At 34.4% G+C, this 18866-nt stretch overlaps 1 protein-coding gene across 1 annotated transcript in view; it reads left to right on the forward strand.

Moving 5' to 3' along the window:
- The first annotated feature begins 2136 nt into the window (after positions 1-2136).
- Positions 2137-18866, forward strand: part of LOC141449235 (uncharacterized) — a 94485-nt gene continuing 77755 nt past the window's right edge. Inside the window, exon 1 of the mRNA XM_074118455.1 lies at positions 2137-2835. Within this exon, the coding sequence (XP_073974556.1) occupies positions 2377-2835 (459 nt within the window). The 5' untranslated portion in view covers positions 2137-2376. The remainder of the gene's footprint in view (positions 2836-18866) is intronic.

Here is an 18866-nt window from a genome sequence, read left to right on the forward strand (position 1 = left end):
TGAAAAGTCCGTGCAAAAATAAAAACTACTTAATTTTTGGGGGTAAACCTTTTTTATTTTTCAACATAGTCTCCTTTTAGGCTTATACACTTCGTCCAACGCTGCTCTAGTTTGTTGATCCCTTCCGAATAATAGGATTTGTCCAAGTCTGAAAAATAGCCATTCGTTTCTGCAATCACCTCCTCGTTTGAATAAAATCTTTTTCCCGCCAGCCATTTCTTCATATTGTGGAACAAATAGTAGTCCGAGGGAGCCAAGTCTGGAGAATAGGGGGGATGTGAAACGAGTTGGAACCCTATTTCCATTAATTTTGCGACCACAACTGCTGAGGTGTGAGCTGGTGCGTTGTCGTGATGGAAAAGGACTTTTTTTGTGGGCCAATTGTGGGCGTTTTTCTTGCAGCTCGGTTTTCAAACGGTCCAATAACGATGAATAATATGCACATGTAATAGTTTTACCCTTTTCCAGATAGTCGATGAGGATTATTCCTTGCGAATCCCAAAAGACAGTCGCCATAATCTTTCCGGCCGAAGGAACGGTCTTCGCCTATTTTTGGCGCAGATTCCCCCTTGGTAACCCATTGTTTAGATTGTTCTTTGGTCTCAGGAGTGTAGTGATGTAGCCATGTTTCATCCACAGTGACGAAACGACGCTTAAAGTCCTGCGGATTCTTCTGGAACAGCTGCAAACCATCCTTGCAACACTTCACACGATTTCGTTTTTGGTCAAGCGTGAGCAATCGCGGCACCCATCTTGCGGATAGCTTTGTCATGTCCAAATGTTGATGCAAAATATTATGTACCCGTTCATTCGAGATGCCCACAGCACTAGCAATCTCACGCACCTTCACTCTTCTGTCATCCATCACCATATCATGGATTTTATCAATGATTTCTGGAGTAGTAACCTCAACAGGGCGTCCAGAACGTTCAGCGTCACTTGTGCCCATATGGCCACTCCGAAAATTTTGAAACCACTTATAAACTGTTCTAATCGAAGGTGCAGAGTCACCATAATGTTTATCAAGCTTCTCTTTAGTCTCCTGAGGCGTTTTGCCTTTCATAAAGTAGTGTTTAATCAACACACGAAATTCTTTTTCGTTTTTTTTTGAAAATTACTCGACTTCCTCGATTCAAACGAATGCCAAACACAAAGAAATAGACCGATCTGGCTGAAACTTGGTGTGTTTTCTTCCAAGAGATGCTACTAACTAAACATAACCTCGATACGCGCCAGTGGTGCTATCTCTCTGACTTTGCACGGACTTTTCAAACGACCCTCGTATATGTATATATAAATTCCGCATTTACCATTCAAACTATTTCTTCAAGGATCTGAAAAAAGCGGCTTCCAAGATCGAAATGATTCAGAGAATGCCTTAAAAAAATTCTTCGAATTCAAAACCATAGAATTTTATAGTAATAAGTATTCACATTTTTCGAATGAAATAGAGATTTCTTGAATTCTACTGGTTTTATGTGTTATCATTTTTATGTGTTTGAGTTTAGTCATCTAATTGATTAGAAACTGAAGAACAGAAAATGAATTAGTGGAAAAGTTAATAGTAACCAAGAATTATAGTGATGTCTGATTGCTATCCACAAATATTGGGCGTTAAAGTCTCCACAATCACCCTCCTTAGTCATCTCTACACAATCTGAAAATCTAGTTGGACTAACTTAAAGTAATACTTCTAAGAGAGATCCTTGGCTACAAAACTAGAATTTCCATGTAATTCTTAATAATTCCATGTAATAAAGAGAAAAAAACAGAAATTAAGGCTTTTCTTCTTACTTAACTTCTTCGTTATGGTTCGTAAAAATTGCCAGTCTAGCTCGATCAGTATTTCGTGTTTTTTTTTTATCTACTAAAAATTCGTGGCAAATGCTAAATTAATATACTGAATAATCATTCTTATTATAATAAACTTCAATCTAGATGATAATTGGTTAATTGATTCATAATAAATGATAATCCCCAGCGGTTTTATTAGTTCGGCTTGACTGCTTGAAGGAAGTCGTATAATTGAAGACAGTTCCTATAATCGAAAGTGTCTCTAATGGTGAAATGTGTGTCAGGTGGACGAGCTGGTGGGAGATCGGTACGCGGTGGTAGTAGAAGTCACTTTAGCCGGCGTTCTCCACTCAGTTTGCCGTCCGGCTTCTCGCTGATTGTTGCTTAATGCTTTATTTTTTTGTGCATCTTCTCATCATCGGCTTATTCATACATTATGACGATAGTTATCTGACTTACGTTTTGGTGTATCTAAATTGTTAATCTGTTTTTTTATTTATTTTATAATCAAAAAACTATAATTTTGGATTTTTGAAATTTTGATATAAAAAAGAAATCAAACAAAAAAAATAATAAGCCAAAATGGTTAAAATGGATTCAACAGTCAGCAGTAAAACTACAGCAACTTGCGCTAAACCACCGCTTATAGCAAAAAGTCCTTCAAGCGAGAAGACTTTATTAAGTTCAGCGGATGGTCGTCGTTATAGAGATACCAATCTCTTATTACTAGTATCAAATTTACAAGTGATATCGGGTCTGTTGATGCTAGTGTTCGGCGTATTATGCGCAGTTTACGAGACAAGTATGTCCCGTTTAGGTGCAGGATTGTGGGGCGGCATGGTCGCTTTGCTGGCTGGATCGTTGGGCACTGCGGCTACATTGAATTCCTGCTTATCAAAACGTTCTTCATCGTTATATCTAACATTGTACCTAGCGTTGTGCCTGGTCTCTCTAGCCGTCAACACACTGGTTCTTGTACTCACCCTTACCGCCATCGTTCGTGATTCAAGACTTGACCCAGAACTTTTAGATCAACAAGATGTAAGTACACCATTCAATTTATTTAATCTCATTTCATTGTCGCTTGTTTTTAAATCAATTTTTTTTATAATTATAAAAATTTGTTTCTAAATGTTTAGTTATTTGAGAAGTAGCGCATTAAAAATTGAGGCAAAAAGTCTGACCTTTTTCTTTAAGTATTTTAAACAATTACCTCGGATGACTTTATCACGATTTATTAATTTAAGGCGCGTCAACATGTGGATCATTGATACCCAGTGACTTTTCTGTGCACTACCGGCCTCCGGAAAGTGTTCTCTTGTTGCTGAAAACAATATCCATAATACAATAAGCTGTAAGAGGCTCCTAGAAAGAGAAAATCTAAGGGCAAGCAGCTGGATCCAATCCAATGTACTAACCACTGATCTAATTCCATTTCTTTTCATGTGAATTCGTACATTCAAACATTTTACATCATTGTAAAAGTACAGCCAAGTAAAGAAACATTTTTTAATAAATTTTGTAATCCCTTCTATTTTCTAACAATAATAGAGAATTCAAGATAGTCTGAAAATAAGGTATGTGAAATAAATAACTAACATATAACACAATAATTAATTTAACCAGCAGCGTCCCTGATTGAATTCACTTATAATACTTGATATAAAGTGGATTCAAGAGTGAGAGAAGTTTTGTCTAGAATTCCAGGTGAAACTTTCATGTAGAGAACTGAATAAATGAAAATGATTAAATAAAAATAAATACAAACTTGTACAAAAGAAGTAAAGCTCGTATGTATATTCAAAATAATCTGCAATTTTTCTCTCATTAGCTAGCTACTAGCCAATCAACAAGAAGGAAAATAATATTTTATTTCAGCTTTATTTTAAGTAAGATAAATGAGATATTTTGACCTTTTTTTTGCATTGTTTGTCACCAATACAGCCAGACTTAGATTGGGAATAGTTCTAATTTAAATTAGATATTCTGATGAAAGGCCATTTAAAAGTTTTCCTCTACTTTTGCTTGATAGTTCTTTAATGTTGTCTAAAATTTATTTATAACTTCCTTTCATCGTCTATTTTTGGATTTCATGCCTTAGAAGTTCTAGGTCATCCAAAGTCTTGCAATCTCTCTAATTTTAGTGGAGATGAAAGCAAGCAAGAATCTTTGATCTTTGTAACCTTACTTGTTTACCAACATATGCTAATTACAAGATTACTTTAAAATGCCTATTTCCTGTGTTGATTGTTGATTATATCTAGTCTAAAGATCTATCTGCAGACGGATTTATCTAGGTTGGATGATCTACTAGGTGAGAGTAATATGTTGAACCTTTTTTATAAGAATACCCAGCTTTTTATTTACGTAAAATTTTTCGTTTATTTCTTATAAGATAAAAATTCAAACAAGTATGGGTTTAACTTTGGCCTTTAATTTAATCTACATCTTTCTACTTAACAGTGAAAATATCTCTTAAATATGGTCTTAAAAGTGAAAGAATTTTGTGAGTATTCACGCGTACAATAAGAAGCTTAGCGTTGCTATTCTGTGAGAGGAGGCTGTTGTCGAAGTGCATCTTCAAATTTATATAAGTAAACCTTCAAACTCCTCTCAATATCTACTAACTCAAAAGAACATCTTGGGAGGTGCTGCACGGTAGTAAAACAAGCTGGTAAAAATTAATTTAACTGAGAAATCTAAATAACATTTTTTCAATTTCCCGTCGGAAGTATAAACAAATGTTCTTGGAAAATACATTCATTTTCCATCACGCTTCGTTAATGAGAGGTCGCGAGTAAATTATTTAATGAGAGGTACCGTGGTTTTAAAACAACAAATCCGGCTAAAGATTGCCGTATAGCAGTACAATAAACTAATAAAGTAGCAACAGGACACTAGGGAGCAAGGCGACTCAATCGCCCAGTGCACTGAATAAACCTAGAAAGTTCTGGTAAAGATTACCTGATGCCACAATCTCCGGTAGGGAAACATTTAAACTCCCGAAGACGAGAAATCTAGTTTTAGAATAAACGGGACACACCTCTACAAAGTGCCGCACAGTCTCATTGGACTCACCACAGCCAGCGCAAATTGGCGACTGGGTAAGGCCACATTTGAAAAGATGGTACGCTAAATTCGCATGTCTACTCAACACCTGAACCAACTGGCGGATCTGAGAGCTGCTAAAAAGCTAACCATAGCCGTCTTCGACAGACCAAGAATTTCCTTAGCCTGACGGCAGTCAGCTCGGGATCTCCATCGTTTCCGGTGTTCTTTCAAAATCCACTGTTCCACCTCCTATCTATCGTCGATAGGATACAGGGATAATGGGCTGAGGTGTCAATGTTATCAACGCAGCTCCTTCCTTTGCTGTTTAATCAGCCATTTCGTTACCCGGAATCCTGGAATGACCAGGGGACCAAGCAACCAAAACAACATTTAAGTTTGAAGGGATCACTTATAAAGTTGATAAAGTTAATAGTGCAGCAATTTTACTCTGGATCAGTAGCTTTGAGTTTCATGTCAGAACCTTTTTTTTGTATAAACACACTTATTGAGGGTATAGAAAATATGGATATTTCCTAGTTGAATCTAGATCACTCATCTAGACAAACTAAGAACACCCTTCCTAATAAAGGGATGCTGCAGGTAAAAGTGGGTCGCCACTGATTGTGCACTCTCTCAACCGCATTGTCACTTTTACCTCAGCAATTGTTAGTATTGTTGCACTTTATTTATGAGTACGTAGAATAAATTTATGGCACTTTATGCATACTATGAAGTACAGTACACTCTTACAACTTTCGTCATCTCTTCTCTCTCAGTGCAGTTAGTGCATTTGTCTCTGTTTTCTGAACCCCACTGCAACTCTACAACAAATAATCTCAGAAAGTTCAATTTATATTTCGTTTAAGTAGACTGACAATGCTTCAAAGATTTTTGATAAACTCAATTTTTTGTTTTTGATTTTATAGAGCAAGAGAAAGTCTCGTATTTGCTCGAATCTATTTACTTAATTATCTAGTTTTGTGTTAACTCCAACTTTTTACTCAATTTTAGTAACCTTTTTTTTAAATTTTCCTTTTTATCTTCACTGAATCTATTCACCTTTTTGATTTTTTTTTCTCGAAAATGACTGCTACGATTTTTGTTTGAACTATATCGCATACATGTGGATAAATTACTTTTATTTGAAACATTCTTCCAGGGGAATTCCATTAAGGACACTTCCTGAAGTGGAACGATGACTCTATAGCGGACATTTTCAGTGCATTTTGTGGTCCTTTTTCTCTTATATTTCATTATGGAAAGATAAATGTACAGCTAGTTCGAATATTAAAACAAGTTTCCCATCTAGAAGTGCAAGTTTACTAAATGGACTTTCCATTTTTCTAGATTTTGTTGGTAATGGCTCCTTCAAACTTCGTTAAATTCTTGCATACATTTTTTTGTAACATTTCTTTTAGGGCATTTTTTTTGAAGAAGAGGTATGGAAAACGCTTCCTTCTAGTGTCATTTCGACGTAGTGTACGATTTAAATCAATTGTATAATCTTAGTAAGGATTAAGTTAAACTTATTCAATGAATTATGTAATTAAAGATTGAAGCAAATGTGCAAAACAGAACTGAGTGAACGTTCGCAACAATTTTTTATTTTATTTTAATACGAAATGCCGAAATATTTATTTTCGTTCACTGCTCCCTCCACCTCGATATTCATCTTTATCTCAAAATGTTACATTTTCTTCTGTTTTCCACAACAAACTTATATTTAATTTGTTGAACTTTCCAATTTACTTGCGAATTGTTTATCTCCGTATTGCCCTCAGCAATTTACTAATACTAATTCTTCTTTCTATTCCCAACAAAAAGCGTCCAATAATACTTCCTTGAAGTAAAATATTTTCTTTTTGTAAAAATTTATATTGTTATTAACTAATCTTCCTTCTTACCAACGCTATGAAACAGTTACCCAAGGCAAAATATATCGTCCTCGTTTTATTACATTATTTGTTTTGTGGTTATTTTTTTTGTTTCATTTCCGTTTGTTGAGAATTGGTTAATTTAAATTCCCTCTATTGTGTTACAATTTTCACATGGTTGAACTTGAAGGTCCCTCGATACGTTTCCACTACACTTTATACATTACTATTCACATCACACAAATATCCATTTCTACAATAATTTTTTCAATTTGATTATATTTATAAATCTTTCTCCAAGAATTGATTAACATTGCCTTCCCTGTAAAAAAGTTTTTTTGATCCATTTAAATTGCATAGAAGTATTATCGCCAGATTCAGGAAGTGAATGTGCTTTGGAAAAGATTCTGACGCAAAAACACACTTCCTCTGTCTTATTTATTCAAAGCTCTCGTCTCAAATTAGTTTTCTTTTCTCCCAACGCTTTACATCTTCCTTTAGGGACAGAAAGCATTGATATTCAAAGTATTTAAACATTATGTTTTTTTAAAGTAGAAACTGCACGACCAATAGCACATTACTGAGAGAGTTGAGGTTAACCCGCCACACCCAAATTCTCCCAATTTAAACTTTTCAAAATATTTATATGTATGTATATTATGGATAAAAAAAAAAGATAGGCTGTATTTTGGTTTTATTCAACCGTATTTTCGTCAACCGAAATTTAATAAAAAATTAAATAGTTGAAACAATTCTAGGAAAAAATAGCTAAATTTAAAATCTTCAAATCCTACAATGAAGACACCTCATACTTTATTTTATTAAATAAAATAAACAATTACAAATCAAATACAATTTTGGATTGTACGCTTTAGAGTATTGTTTGTATTTATTTATGTTCATTGCATCTAATATTATGTATTACAACAGTTCATTGTAATTGCAATTTCCATTATATTATGTAATATTTGTTACATAGAAGCTGTGCGTTATATTTGTGCGTGATTTCTAATTTTGAATGCTAATTTGGTTAAATTACCTGGTTTCAATTTTTGAAGTTGTAGTACACACAAGTTAAGCAACATTTTGTTTTCTGTTGACTTATAGGATCACAAAGTATGTAGCGAATTTCCTGATGAATATTTTAAAATATTTACGAAAGTTTGTTTGATATCTATCGTGATTACAAAATATGCAGAAGTACGAGGGTCGTTTGAAAAGTCCGTGCAAAGTCAGAGAGATAGCACCACTGGCGCGTATCGAGGTTATGTTTAGTTAGAACACACACTAAGTTTCAGCCAGATCGGTCTATTTCTTTGTGTTTGGCATTCGTTTGAATCGAGGAAGTCGAGTGATTTTCAAAAAATGGACGAAAAAGAATTTCGTGTGTTGATTAAACCCTACTTTATGAAAGGCAAAACGCCTCAGGAGACTAAAGAGAAGCTTGATAAACATTATGGTGACTACACCTTCGATTAGAACAGTTTATAAGTGGTTTCAAAATTTTCGGAGTGGCCATATGGGCACAAGTGACGCTGAACGTTCTGGACGCCCTGTTGAGGTTACTACTCCAGAAATTGATAAAATTCATGATATGGTGATGGATGACAGAAGAGTGAAGGTGTGTGAGATTGCTAGTGCTGTGGGCATCTCGAATGAACGGGTACATAATATTGTGCATCAACATTTGGACATCACAAAGCTATCCGCAAGATGGGTGCCGCGATTGCTCACGCTTGACCAAAAACGAAATCGTGTGAAGTGTTGCAAGGACGGTTTGCAGCTGTTCCAGAAGAATCCGCAGGACTTTAAGCTTCGTTTCGTCACTGTGGATGAAACATGGATACATCACTACACTCCTGAGGCCAAAGAACAATCTTAACAATGGGTTACCAAGGGGGAATCTGCGCCAAAAAAGGCGAAGACCGTTCCTTCGGCCGGAAAGATTATGGCGACTGTCTTTTGGGATTCGCAAGGAATAATCCTCATCGACTATCTGGAAAAGGGTAAAACTATTACAGGTGCATATTATTCATCGTTATTGGACCGATTGAAAACCGAGCTGCAAGAAAAACGCCCACGATTGGCCCACAAAAAAGTTCTTATCCATCACGACAACGCACCAGCTCACACCTCAGCAGTTGTGGTCGCAAAATTAATGGAAATAGGGTTCCAACTCGTTTCACATCCCCCCTATTCTCCAGACTTGGCTCCCTCGGACTACTATTTGTTCCCCAATATGAAGAAATGGCTGGCGGGAAAAAGATTTTATTCAAACGAGGAGGTGATTGCAGAAACGAATGGCTATTTTTCAGACTTGGACAAATCCTATTATTCGGAAGGGGTCAACAAACTAGAGCAGCGTTGGACGAAGGGTATAAGCCTAAAAGGAGACTATGTTGAAAAATAAAAAAGGTTTACCCCAAAAAATTAAGTAGTTTTTATTTTTGCACGGACTTTTCAAACGACCCTCGTAGATAATGTATTTGTAGAGGAAATAATAGTATTCATGTAAACTCAGCTCTTAGCTGATGCAGTGAATCTGACGCAATCTTGAGGGTGATATGAATCTTATTATCTGCCACATCTTTTAAATTAAAAATACTGCCAACTAATAATAATATTTATTAATTTGAAAGTGAAATTAAAAGGATCTAATTTTAAATTACATTGACATATGAGATCAATGTCACGAGATCAATTTATTGCCAGCTCTGCCTCTCACTATACTCGCTTTAAACAATAGACATAAGGTCCTAATTAATATTGATGCCGTTCTGTATTGTCTTTGTACTTTAAACAATATTAGGATTAAATTAATTAGTTACACGACATACATAAATACCTTCACTTACATAATGTTATCTTATGTACGACCGTTTCACCGTTTAATTGTCTCAGACCATGTTCATTTCATAGTTTGTTTCGTCATATTGTTCTGTACATAAATGTCTCGCACGTTGTACATTTAATAAACACGCGCGAATAACATGGACAGTATGTTTTGAATTAATATCTAAGATATACAAATATATATAGTTATAGTTGTTGAATATTTTAATTTTTACTCATTCATTTTCCAAAATTAGCGGAAATATGAAATGCAAGTATTTATTTAAGTATTTTACTTAGTTTACCGACACATTTGATTTATTACAAGGTACATTTATTACTGATTTACGGTGTTCGCAATTTATTGTTATCCTCTTAAGGAACTCCAACTGCAGTAAGAAAAATTATTGGAAAGTTATTAAATTTGCGAAATGGGTGTTTTAACCTGAATTGTATAAGTTTTGGTATCTCATGATTACGAAAAAGAAATGCTTTGTGCGGAAATTTTGCGTACGTCTATCAGTAAACGATAAAACGTTTCAAATAATTCTAAATTTAGTTAGGTAAGTTAATTTTTGCAAAATGATATTTTAGAGAACACTAATTGTTCCTTTTCCAAAATCGGTGTTTGTGATTTTTTTTTTTTTTTAAACGTAGTGTACTGTACGAGGGGGTACCCAAAAATAACCGGAATTGCGTTGCCGCGCATGGAGCTTATGTAGTACGCATTTCTGCCGCTAGACGTGTATAGCGCAATTCCTTGCCAGTTCAGTCCTGCCTGTGTTGTCTGCCTGGCTTGTTCTGTTCATCTGCAGTGATTGTTTTTACCAGCGCTGATTTGTTCTTTTTTCGTTTTTTATGATGGCAAGTTTAAGTGAACAACGTGCAGCTCTGAAATTTTGTTTTCTACTCGGCAAAAATGCTGCTGAAAGTGTTTTAATGTTGAAAACAGCTTACAAAGATGACGCTATGGGAAAAACTCAAGTATACGAGTGGTTTACTCGGTTTAAAAATGGCGACATGTCGATTGATGACAAACCTCGTTCTGGACGTCCATCAACTGCCCGAATCGACGAAAATGTTGAAAAAATTCGAGAGCTGGTGTTCACAGACCGTCGACAGACAATTGATCAACTGTCAGAGAGTAGTGGGTTATCTTGGAGCTCGGTTCAGCGAATTTTAACGGAAGATTTGGGGATGAAAAGGCTGCCAAGTTTGTTCCTCGAGTTCTGACTGACAATCAAAAAGAACATCGAGTTGAAACATGTCGTGCTTTGAAACAACAGCTTGAAACTGATCCAGACTTTCTGTCAAAGGTCATTACTGGTGATGAGTCATGGTGCTATGGTTATGACCCAGAAACAAAGCAACAGTCGAGCCAATGGAAGACGTCATCTTCACCCCGACCAAAAAAATGTCGTCAAGTCAAGTCAAACATCAAAACAATGCTGATTTGCTTTTTTGATGCCAAAGGCGTAGTCCATTCAGAGTTTGTCCCCCCAGGTCAGACCGTCAATCAAACCTTGTATTTGGAAGTTTTGAAAAGATTGCGCAATAGTGTTCGCCAAAAAAGACCCGATTTGTGGCAAACAGGAGACTGGTTCTTCCACCACGACAATGCACCTGCACACACAGCCATCTCTGTTACACAGTTTTTTTGGCTAAAAATGGCATGGTTCCGCTGCCCCACGCACCTTACTCGCCTGACCTGGCTCCGTGCGACTTTTTCTTATTTCCACGCATGAAAAAGGGCATGAAAGGTCACCGGTTTGACAACATTGAAGAGGTCAAGAAAAAAACGAAGAAGGAGCTGTCAGCCATTTCTAAAGATGACTACAAAAAATGTTTCGAACAGTGGAAGCACCGGTGGGACAAATGTATTAGTTGTAATGGAGAGTATTTTGAAGGCGATAAGGTTGTTCTGTAAAAAATTTGTAAATAAATAGCTTTTAAAAAATAATTCCGGTTTTTTTTGGGTACCCCCTCGTATGTAGATATAGTATCTACATGTAATCAGAGATAATGTTTATTTTTATTTGAATTTCTTCCCAGAAACGTTTTTGGTTTCTTAAGGCTGGCGTTAGAATCTTTTTTTGTAGTATTTTGTGGGCAAGTGTTATTTCGACTTTATGTAGATCTGTTCAGTTTTACATCAGCAAGTAACTTCTATTTCCCATCATTTCCCTTTCTTTTCTTTTTTTGTGGAAAACTAAACGTTTTCATGAAAATTTTCTCTTTACGACTGTAATTACTGGATTTAGAGAATGTTGAATTATTTTTCTCTCCAGATTGTTAAGAAAACTGTTAATCTCTCATTAGGTACTAAATATTCTTCTCTATACGTTTCTTTTTGAGAGGGACATGTGATATTTGAGGAACCTTAAACATTAATGGGAAATCTGTTGAGATTGGAATGGTTCACATGACAATACCACCGACAAACTTGCTGTTTCTTTCTGTAATGGTGGTGCAAATTAATACAGTTAAGCAATGACTTGGATAAAAATTAATTTCTTAATAATGAATGCGATCAAATATATTTTTTTTTGTAAAAAATTATGTAACTAAAAAAAATATATAGGGAAATGTCAAGAGGTGACCACCATCACAGACAGTTAAGAATCATTCTTCTGGAACATTCTAATTCAGTGTAAAAACTTTCATTCACTTTCTGTCAAATTCTAGAAAGTCCAAAAAAAGAAAAATGCCCTTCATTACGCAATACATTCTGAATTCTAAGCTGGTATTGTTGTTGAACTGTGATGTTGTTTCTTGTTGACATTTAAAAAAAACTTCATGGACTTTTAACAACAAAAGTCTAATCAGAGCCGATACCGTCAATCTGAATAAGGTAAAACTGTTTCCTAAATAAATTGATCAAGATGAACTATTTATTATTACATGCGAAGTAAATAGAATGATATCATTAAAACTAAAAAATGAATTCATCAGGATTTTTTAGCAGATCTAAGAACGATAAATCTCCAGTATTTAAAGCTAAGTCACACTATTCAATACTTTAGTTTTTATTGTGTTAAAAGCGCCGAGATGCTGATATTACAGGTAAACAGTTCGATTCCATGGATATTGTTTGTTTTTTAAATCGATTTCTCATTATAAATGTTGTTTATTAGAGTGTATGCGTCACCTATCTCGTTTAGTTATTCCTTTAAAAACGTTATAAAGTTAAAACAAGTTCTTTTAATGTCAGTTTTTGAGCTTTAGAGTTACGGGCTCGATGGAGTTTGAGTATGATTGCCTGTGGATCGTGTCAAACCCAGGAAGTTGCGCAGATTATCTAGGCAAATAATTGTTCTTTGTGTGTTTAGGCTGGGATACCCCGCCAAAGACACCAAGCTCACTGAAGGAGGGCTAAAGTATGTTCATCCTGCTACCAACAATTATAGTACTCGTATTAGGAATTTGAACCTGGTCTGATCATTTTCGGTTGGTATTTTATGTATGTTTCTTGAGAATGTGTTGTTGACTTCATCTGCCAAATTTCAAGTTATTCAAAATGAAATTCTCTGGAGATAAACCAGTATCTAACAATTACTTTCTTAAATGTTTATTTTAATGTGAGTCAATTTGATGTGTTGTTACTGATAAATCTCTATAATTAAATCCAAATACTATCATTTCACAATCTCTGTAGCGCTTTAATTAGAAGACAGAAATATTTGCTTCAACAATTTGGAGCTGCAAACATATTACTGGACTTGAACTGTCTTTTTCTACCGCCCAAAAAAAAGGCTGTCACCTTTTAAAAGACTGGAATGTCAGTTCAATAGCACAATATTGCCAACAATCCGACCCAAATCAAGAATGTGTTCTCCTCTTTCTAAACTAAAAAAAATAAAAGAAAGTGTAGACAAGTTTACAAAGAAAATAGAAAAGCGTCATCATGTTCGTTGTAATATTCTGAACTGGAGACAATGCAGATATGTGTTCAGGTGTCCTTCGCATATTTCTCTAACACGGTGAGTTTACAACCCATTGTAGGAGAGAGAGTAGTAGTCTTGCCAGGGGCGTTAGATGGGTCGCTGAAGATGTTCCTTCAATCTGTATGAAAGGAAACTGTGGGTATTTTAATTTACGTCCAACACATATTGCTGATTAATGTTTTAACCTTGTGTTTACAATACAAACATAACTGTAAAATTGCCTATTGTTTGTAAATATCATCTCTAAAATGAAATGAACATCACCTTCTTTGTAATCTTTATTGAACCTTGAAATACCAATGTATATTTATGACGTAGCTGCAAGCTGTTAGAAATATGATTTTCTCATATGGTCGTTATAAGTGACGGGGTGAAGGATGTACGTAATTACGTTGAAGGAATAGTTTTTGGTTATCGCTGTGATTGAAAGTAAATTCACTATGGACCCATTATTTAACCATTTAGCGTTATAAATGAAAGTGTAGGTTGGTTGCAAATTGCTAGAAGATTTTCGACTAATTCTGCTGCCATATTAAACGCGTTATCCTAGATTCAACAGAATCCACTTTCCACTTAAAATCAACCTTTCTGAAAGAATATGTCATCATCATATTTCATAATTATCTTATTATCAAAAGTTTAAATGCAAGCTCATTTTAAATTCATTTTTTTTATTATTATTGTTTCATTAAATGGGAGAGTAAAGAAAATCGTAAGAGTTGCTCTTCTTTTTGCTACAAACAAACTTTTTATATTTTGAAAAAACACTCCTCTGGGGGCGTCCCCCCAACCATTAATAGAAATAGTAAGACTCCACAAATTCCATTTTTGTGAAGAAAATAAATGATTCTACATTAGCGAAGAAGAAATTTTAAGATACTTTATAATATTCTAAATCAAAACCTTTTTCGAAAACATCTTACTAACTTGTTGGTGCTGCAGATTGGTATTTAGCAACCTAATATTTCACTTCTTTACACAATAACATGTCACATCTTAAGAGAAAAGCTTGTCACAAGAATTCTTGGTCTAAAGGAGTTGCATTTAAAACTGATGAGTTTTATTTCCTAATCTCAACAGCTCAGAGTGCTGATGGCAGGATTAAGGATAGAAGCAGTTTTCTGTAACTCAACCAACCCGCGTAGCCACGCCCTAAAGAAGGCAATATATTTGTCGAAACGTTGGCAAAAAAGACGAGTTGTTTTTATTTGAACCGATTCCTCGCTAATTTGAATCCTTAATTTGATAAGAGCAACTATCACCCAAAGTTTTCAAGTTTTTAAAAAACGTTTTCGAAAAACATTCCTAAAAAATGATAACTCCTGCCTGTTGAGCCGCCACTGCCAGCTGAATAGTGAAGTTAAGTCTTAGGTTTCTTCCCACTTTTAGAATCTTGCGCTAATTATCAGTAGAATTAAATTTATCTACTTTTATTTATTTCTGCGGAACACATTTTGAAAATTTTCATTTTAATTTGATTACCTACTAGGAATAATGTGGAATCGTGAAGATTAAAAAAAATAAGCAAATCAATATGAACTAAGCGTAATAAATAATGTTAAGAGGTGTATTCTTAAGGACGTCAACTTTTATATTAAAATGTATTTTTATTATGTATTTGAAAGGTGATAGAAAACAGTCAGTACTCAGGGGTTAACGAACTGATTGTATAAAGTTGGCAGAGTATAATAAGATAGTTTAGTTTATTGTGCGAGGTATTAGGAGCGCCAAGGTTAGCCGCTAATGTCCTGAGTGTTACTGGTCTATTCTGTTGTAGAAACTGGGTGACAACAGAGCGTCGTCATTCTTGTTGCGTTCTAAAGAAGGCAAACAGTGACAAACAGAAAACTGTTGCTTCACTACGATACATGTTTTTCCATTTTACTTTTTCATTCTTTCCGTGTTTGTATAATCCTAGTTTTGGTACTTGTTTTCTCTTAATGCAACAAATCAGAAAGAATTGCAATAAGTTCGAACAACGTTTAAATGCATTGTAAAAAAAGAAACAGGTCAGAAACGAAGAATTTAGCAAAAGTAAATTTCATTTTCAGACATCGCTGACGAGGTATGACTCATATTGCAAAATAGATGTGCCAAATTAAAAGATCAAAATAAAAACATTAAATTAGTTTTAGCAACGCTAATTTTACAACACTTACAATCGTTTAAAGAATTTCATGGCATTTGGAAAAACAATGTATTTTTTTTTAATTTCTTTTTAGATATTAAGACGAAGTTTTAAGTAACATTAAGTATAAAATTTGATGAAAGGATATGAATTTTAAGTATGCCAAAAAGACAATAATCTTGTTCCATGTAGGTGTTTGCCGTTTACCGACATCTACAGGTGCTTAAGACAATACTGCCTCCGGCTACGTCACGAAGTCTCTTTGGAAATATGTTACTGGATGACCTTTCATTTATTTTTTCGCGTAAAGTTCATTCTTTTACTCGCTTAGGGTGCTTAACTCACTTGGACTACAAGCATGTAATGTATCTGTTAAGGTTTATTTACGATATCTTTTGGAATCTAATTTGTTTTTGTTTTAATAAATATCTGTAGCGTCTTAAAGGAACTATTGCAGCATCCTTGGTCAATAGTTAGATTACATACAGTGGGGTATGAAGAGATATTAGAACAGCAAATTATTTAGTAGGCTTGATGAGTTGATTTGAGGAAAAACGGTGTCAGCTGCAATTTGAAAAACTAAGATGCACGTTTACAGTTACACAAAGAATGTAAAGAAGTCGTTATTATCGCTTTACATTCATTATTTCCATTTAAGTAGGGTTTTTGTAAGCACCAGTAGTGGACTAGTGGCCAACATTGGCATCTTTTGTGGCAAATTTTTCAGGGTTCGATTCCCATACGGTGAGGTCAGACATGGTGAGAAAACGGGAGATTACTGTTAGTAGCGAACTTGTAGACAGTGGGACCGCAGCATTGCTGACCACACGTTCATGACCAGGCGGTACGGCTTTCGCCTTTCATGGGCTATTACGTCCAAATGTTTTAGTTAAAGGAAGGAAATGTTACTACCGTAAAAAAAAAATCGGTTTTGATCTTCGTTGTAAAAATAAAAAATCGACTCGAAAAAGAAAAAGTCTCAAAATTTCCAACACCTTAATTTTTAATAATGAAATTTAACCAGAAGTAAAATTTTAATCAATTTTCTTTCAACCTAAGTTCGCTTTTCTAAGTGTATGTTCACCATATTTATGTGAAAACTGTTTCCGGATAAATTTACCTAAACAGTTCATCATTTAGTGGGGAATTCGGTAAGTTTCTCTCTATTCTAGAGACCAAGAACGATTCCGATTGGTTGTGATTTTCTTGAAAACGTCATTAATCAAGTTGTGATCCTTAGAAATGAGCACCGCACTACCCTGCAGATACAGATATGGATCGTAGTGAAATTGTTGAGTCGAATATTTTTTGCTTTTTTCAATTTGCCCTTCATTTACCTAGTAGATTTTTACAAATTTTGTTTTACGATTAGTCTGAGAAGAAATCTTAAAATTTTCTTTAATTTTGTGGAAGTTACTTTAATTTTGTCACAATGTACCTACTTAAATTTGTCTTTAAGAAAATTATTATTATATAACAATTTGTTTATTAGTTCAAATGTACAACAGATGTTGGCATAATTATTTTAAATATATTTTTTGTATATTAATTCCTCGCACAATAATCAATTCAAAACAAAATTTGCATAATTCTTGATGAGAACAATGTACTATTGTATATATTTCATATTATTATTTATTATATTGTCATGAAATCGAAGTTGAATTCTGCATTCCTACGATGGACTTCCTACGTAATGAAAAATATTTGAGTGTTGAAATATTCTGCAATCTTTTGAATTGTCACTTTGCTATTAATTAGTTGTATATCTATTGCGTTTTTATTTAATTAATTGTCACTCATCCTACTTACCCTCAGAGAAAGAATACAAAAAATAATTCAAACGAATTGCGTTAAATATTTCAAAGCTAAAATGCATTGTGTCTGATTACCGATCATTACGGAGGATTTTAATTAAAGCATTCATTTAAGATCCTGCCTAGCTTCACCGCAATTCGTTTGGAAGTTGAACATCCTGTAAAAATACGCATTACTTTAGTTTTCTCTTATTGAGCACCAAGTACCGAACTCAAGCTACCACTACTATCAAAATTAAAAATCTAAACATCATTTTGGTAGAAAAAACATCGTTTCTTGGCTTCTCTAAGATTCAGAATTTGACCTCATTAAACGCCTTAAATTATTGCACACACATGTATGTATAAGATGAAAAACAAATGCAATCAATTAAAGAAATAACTTCATTTTAGTACTGAATCACCCTAACTTCTCTGTACGTGTATTCCCACAACCGCATTGGTAAGATACGAATCTTGTTTCTTCGCCCCATAGGCTCAAACTAATTCTCTTTTAGTTACAAATTAGCAAGATAAAACTATTTTTCTCTAAAGATTATATATGAGTTAAGCTCATCAATGATTTCACAATGCTCTTAGTGTAGACTAACCAGTTCTGTTTGAATGTTTTTTACTAAAATTCGATATAAGTGGTGCATGAATCAACCCAATGAATATTGTATGATGTAAGCCATTATAGGAGTTGGCATATTAAACATATAATTTATTCATTATTTGCGCTCTAATTATTGTAAGTTAAAATAATATGTTTGCCGAACATGAGTTTGTTACTAAAACGCTAAACAAAATAGCAAAGTTATTCACGTATTAGGTCATCCAGATTGAACATAGGCACACATTTTTTTCTTAATTTGAAGAAAAAATACAATCTAGGCTCAGATAGACATTACAGATGGAAAGCAGCTAGTACTTACTGTACAGTGTTAGCTTAATACTAAGCTCAGAGAATAATGCAATGGCAGCATCTCAGATTTTCCCACATTTTTGAGCATTTAAAGGCAAATTTAAAAGATACGAGATTATTACATAAATTCAATACAAGCGTTGTATTGAGACGTGTAAACTATAGACAGTTTAAGCGTTATAATTTTTACTTTGTACTGTTCACAGATTGTGATTGTTTTTTCATTTTATTTCTGACAGTACTATATTAAATTGTAAGACATGGAAATGGTTGCGAATCACAATATTGCAGTTAATCAACTTTGTTGATAATCGTTTCACGTCAGAATCAACACCCTCGTTATAAACAATACTCTCCATTTCTAATGGTAGAGAGACTCTTAGGAACAGAAAATCCAAGAACCAGGTTTCGAAGTCCGTTGCTGAAACCATTGAGCAAATCTCTTTCCTCATGGCGTAGTAATTCTAATGACTACCAAATAGTTACAATAGCCAAGCGATTAGTTCACAAAGCTGTATTGTG

This window comes from Rhodnius prolixus, unplaced genomic scaffold (genome assembly GCF_049639745.1).
Source record: "Rhodnius prolixus isolate KJV_2025 unplaced genomic scaffold, Rpr scaffold_2, whole genome shotgun sequence".
NCBI lineage: Eukaryota > Metazoa > Arthropoda > Insecta > Hemiptera > Reduviidae > Rhodnius > Rhodnius prolixus.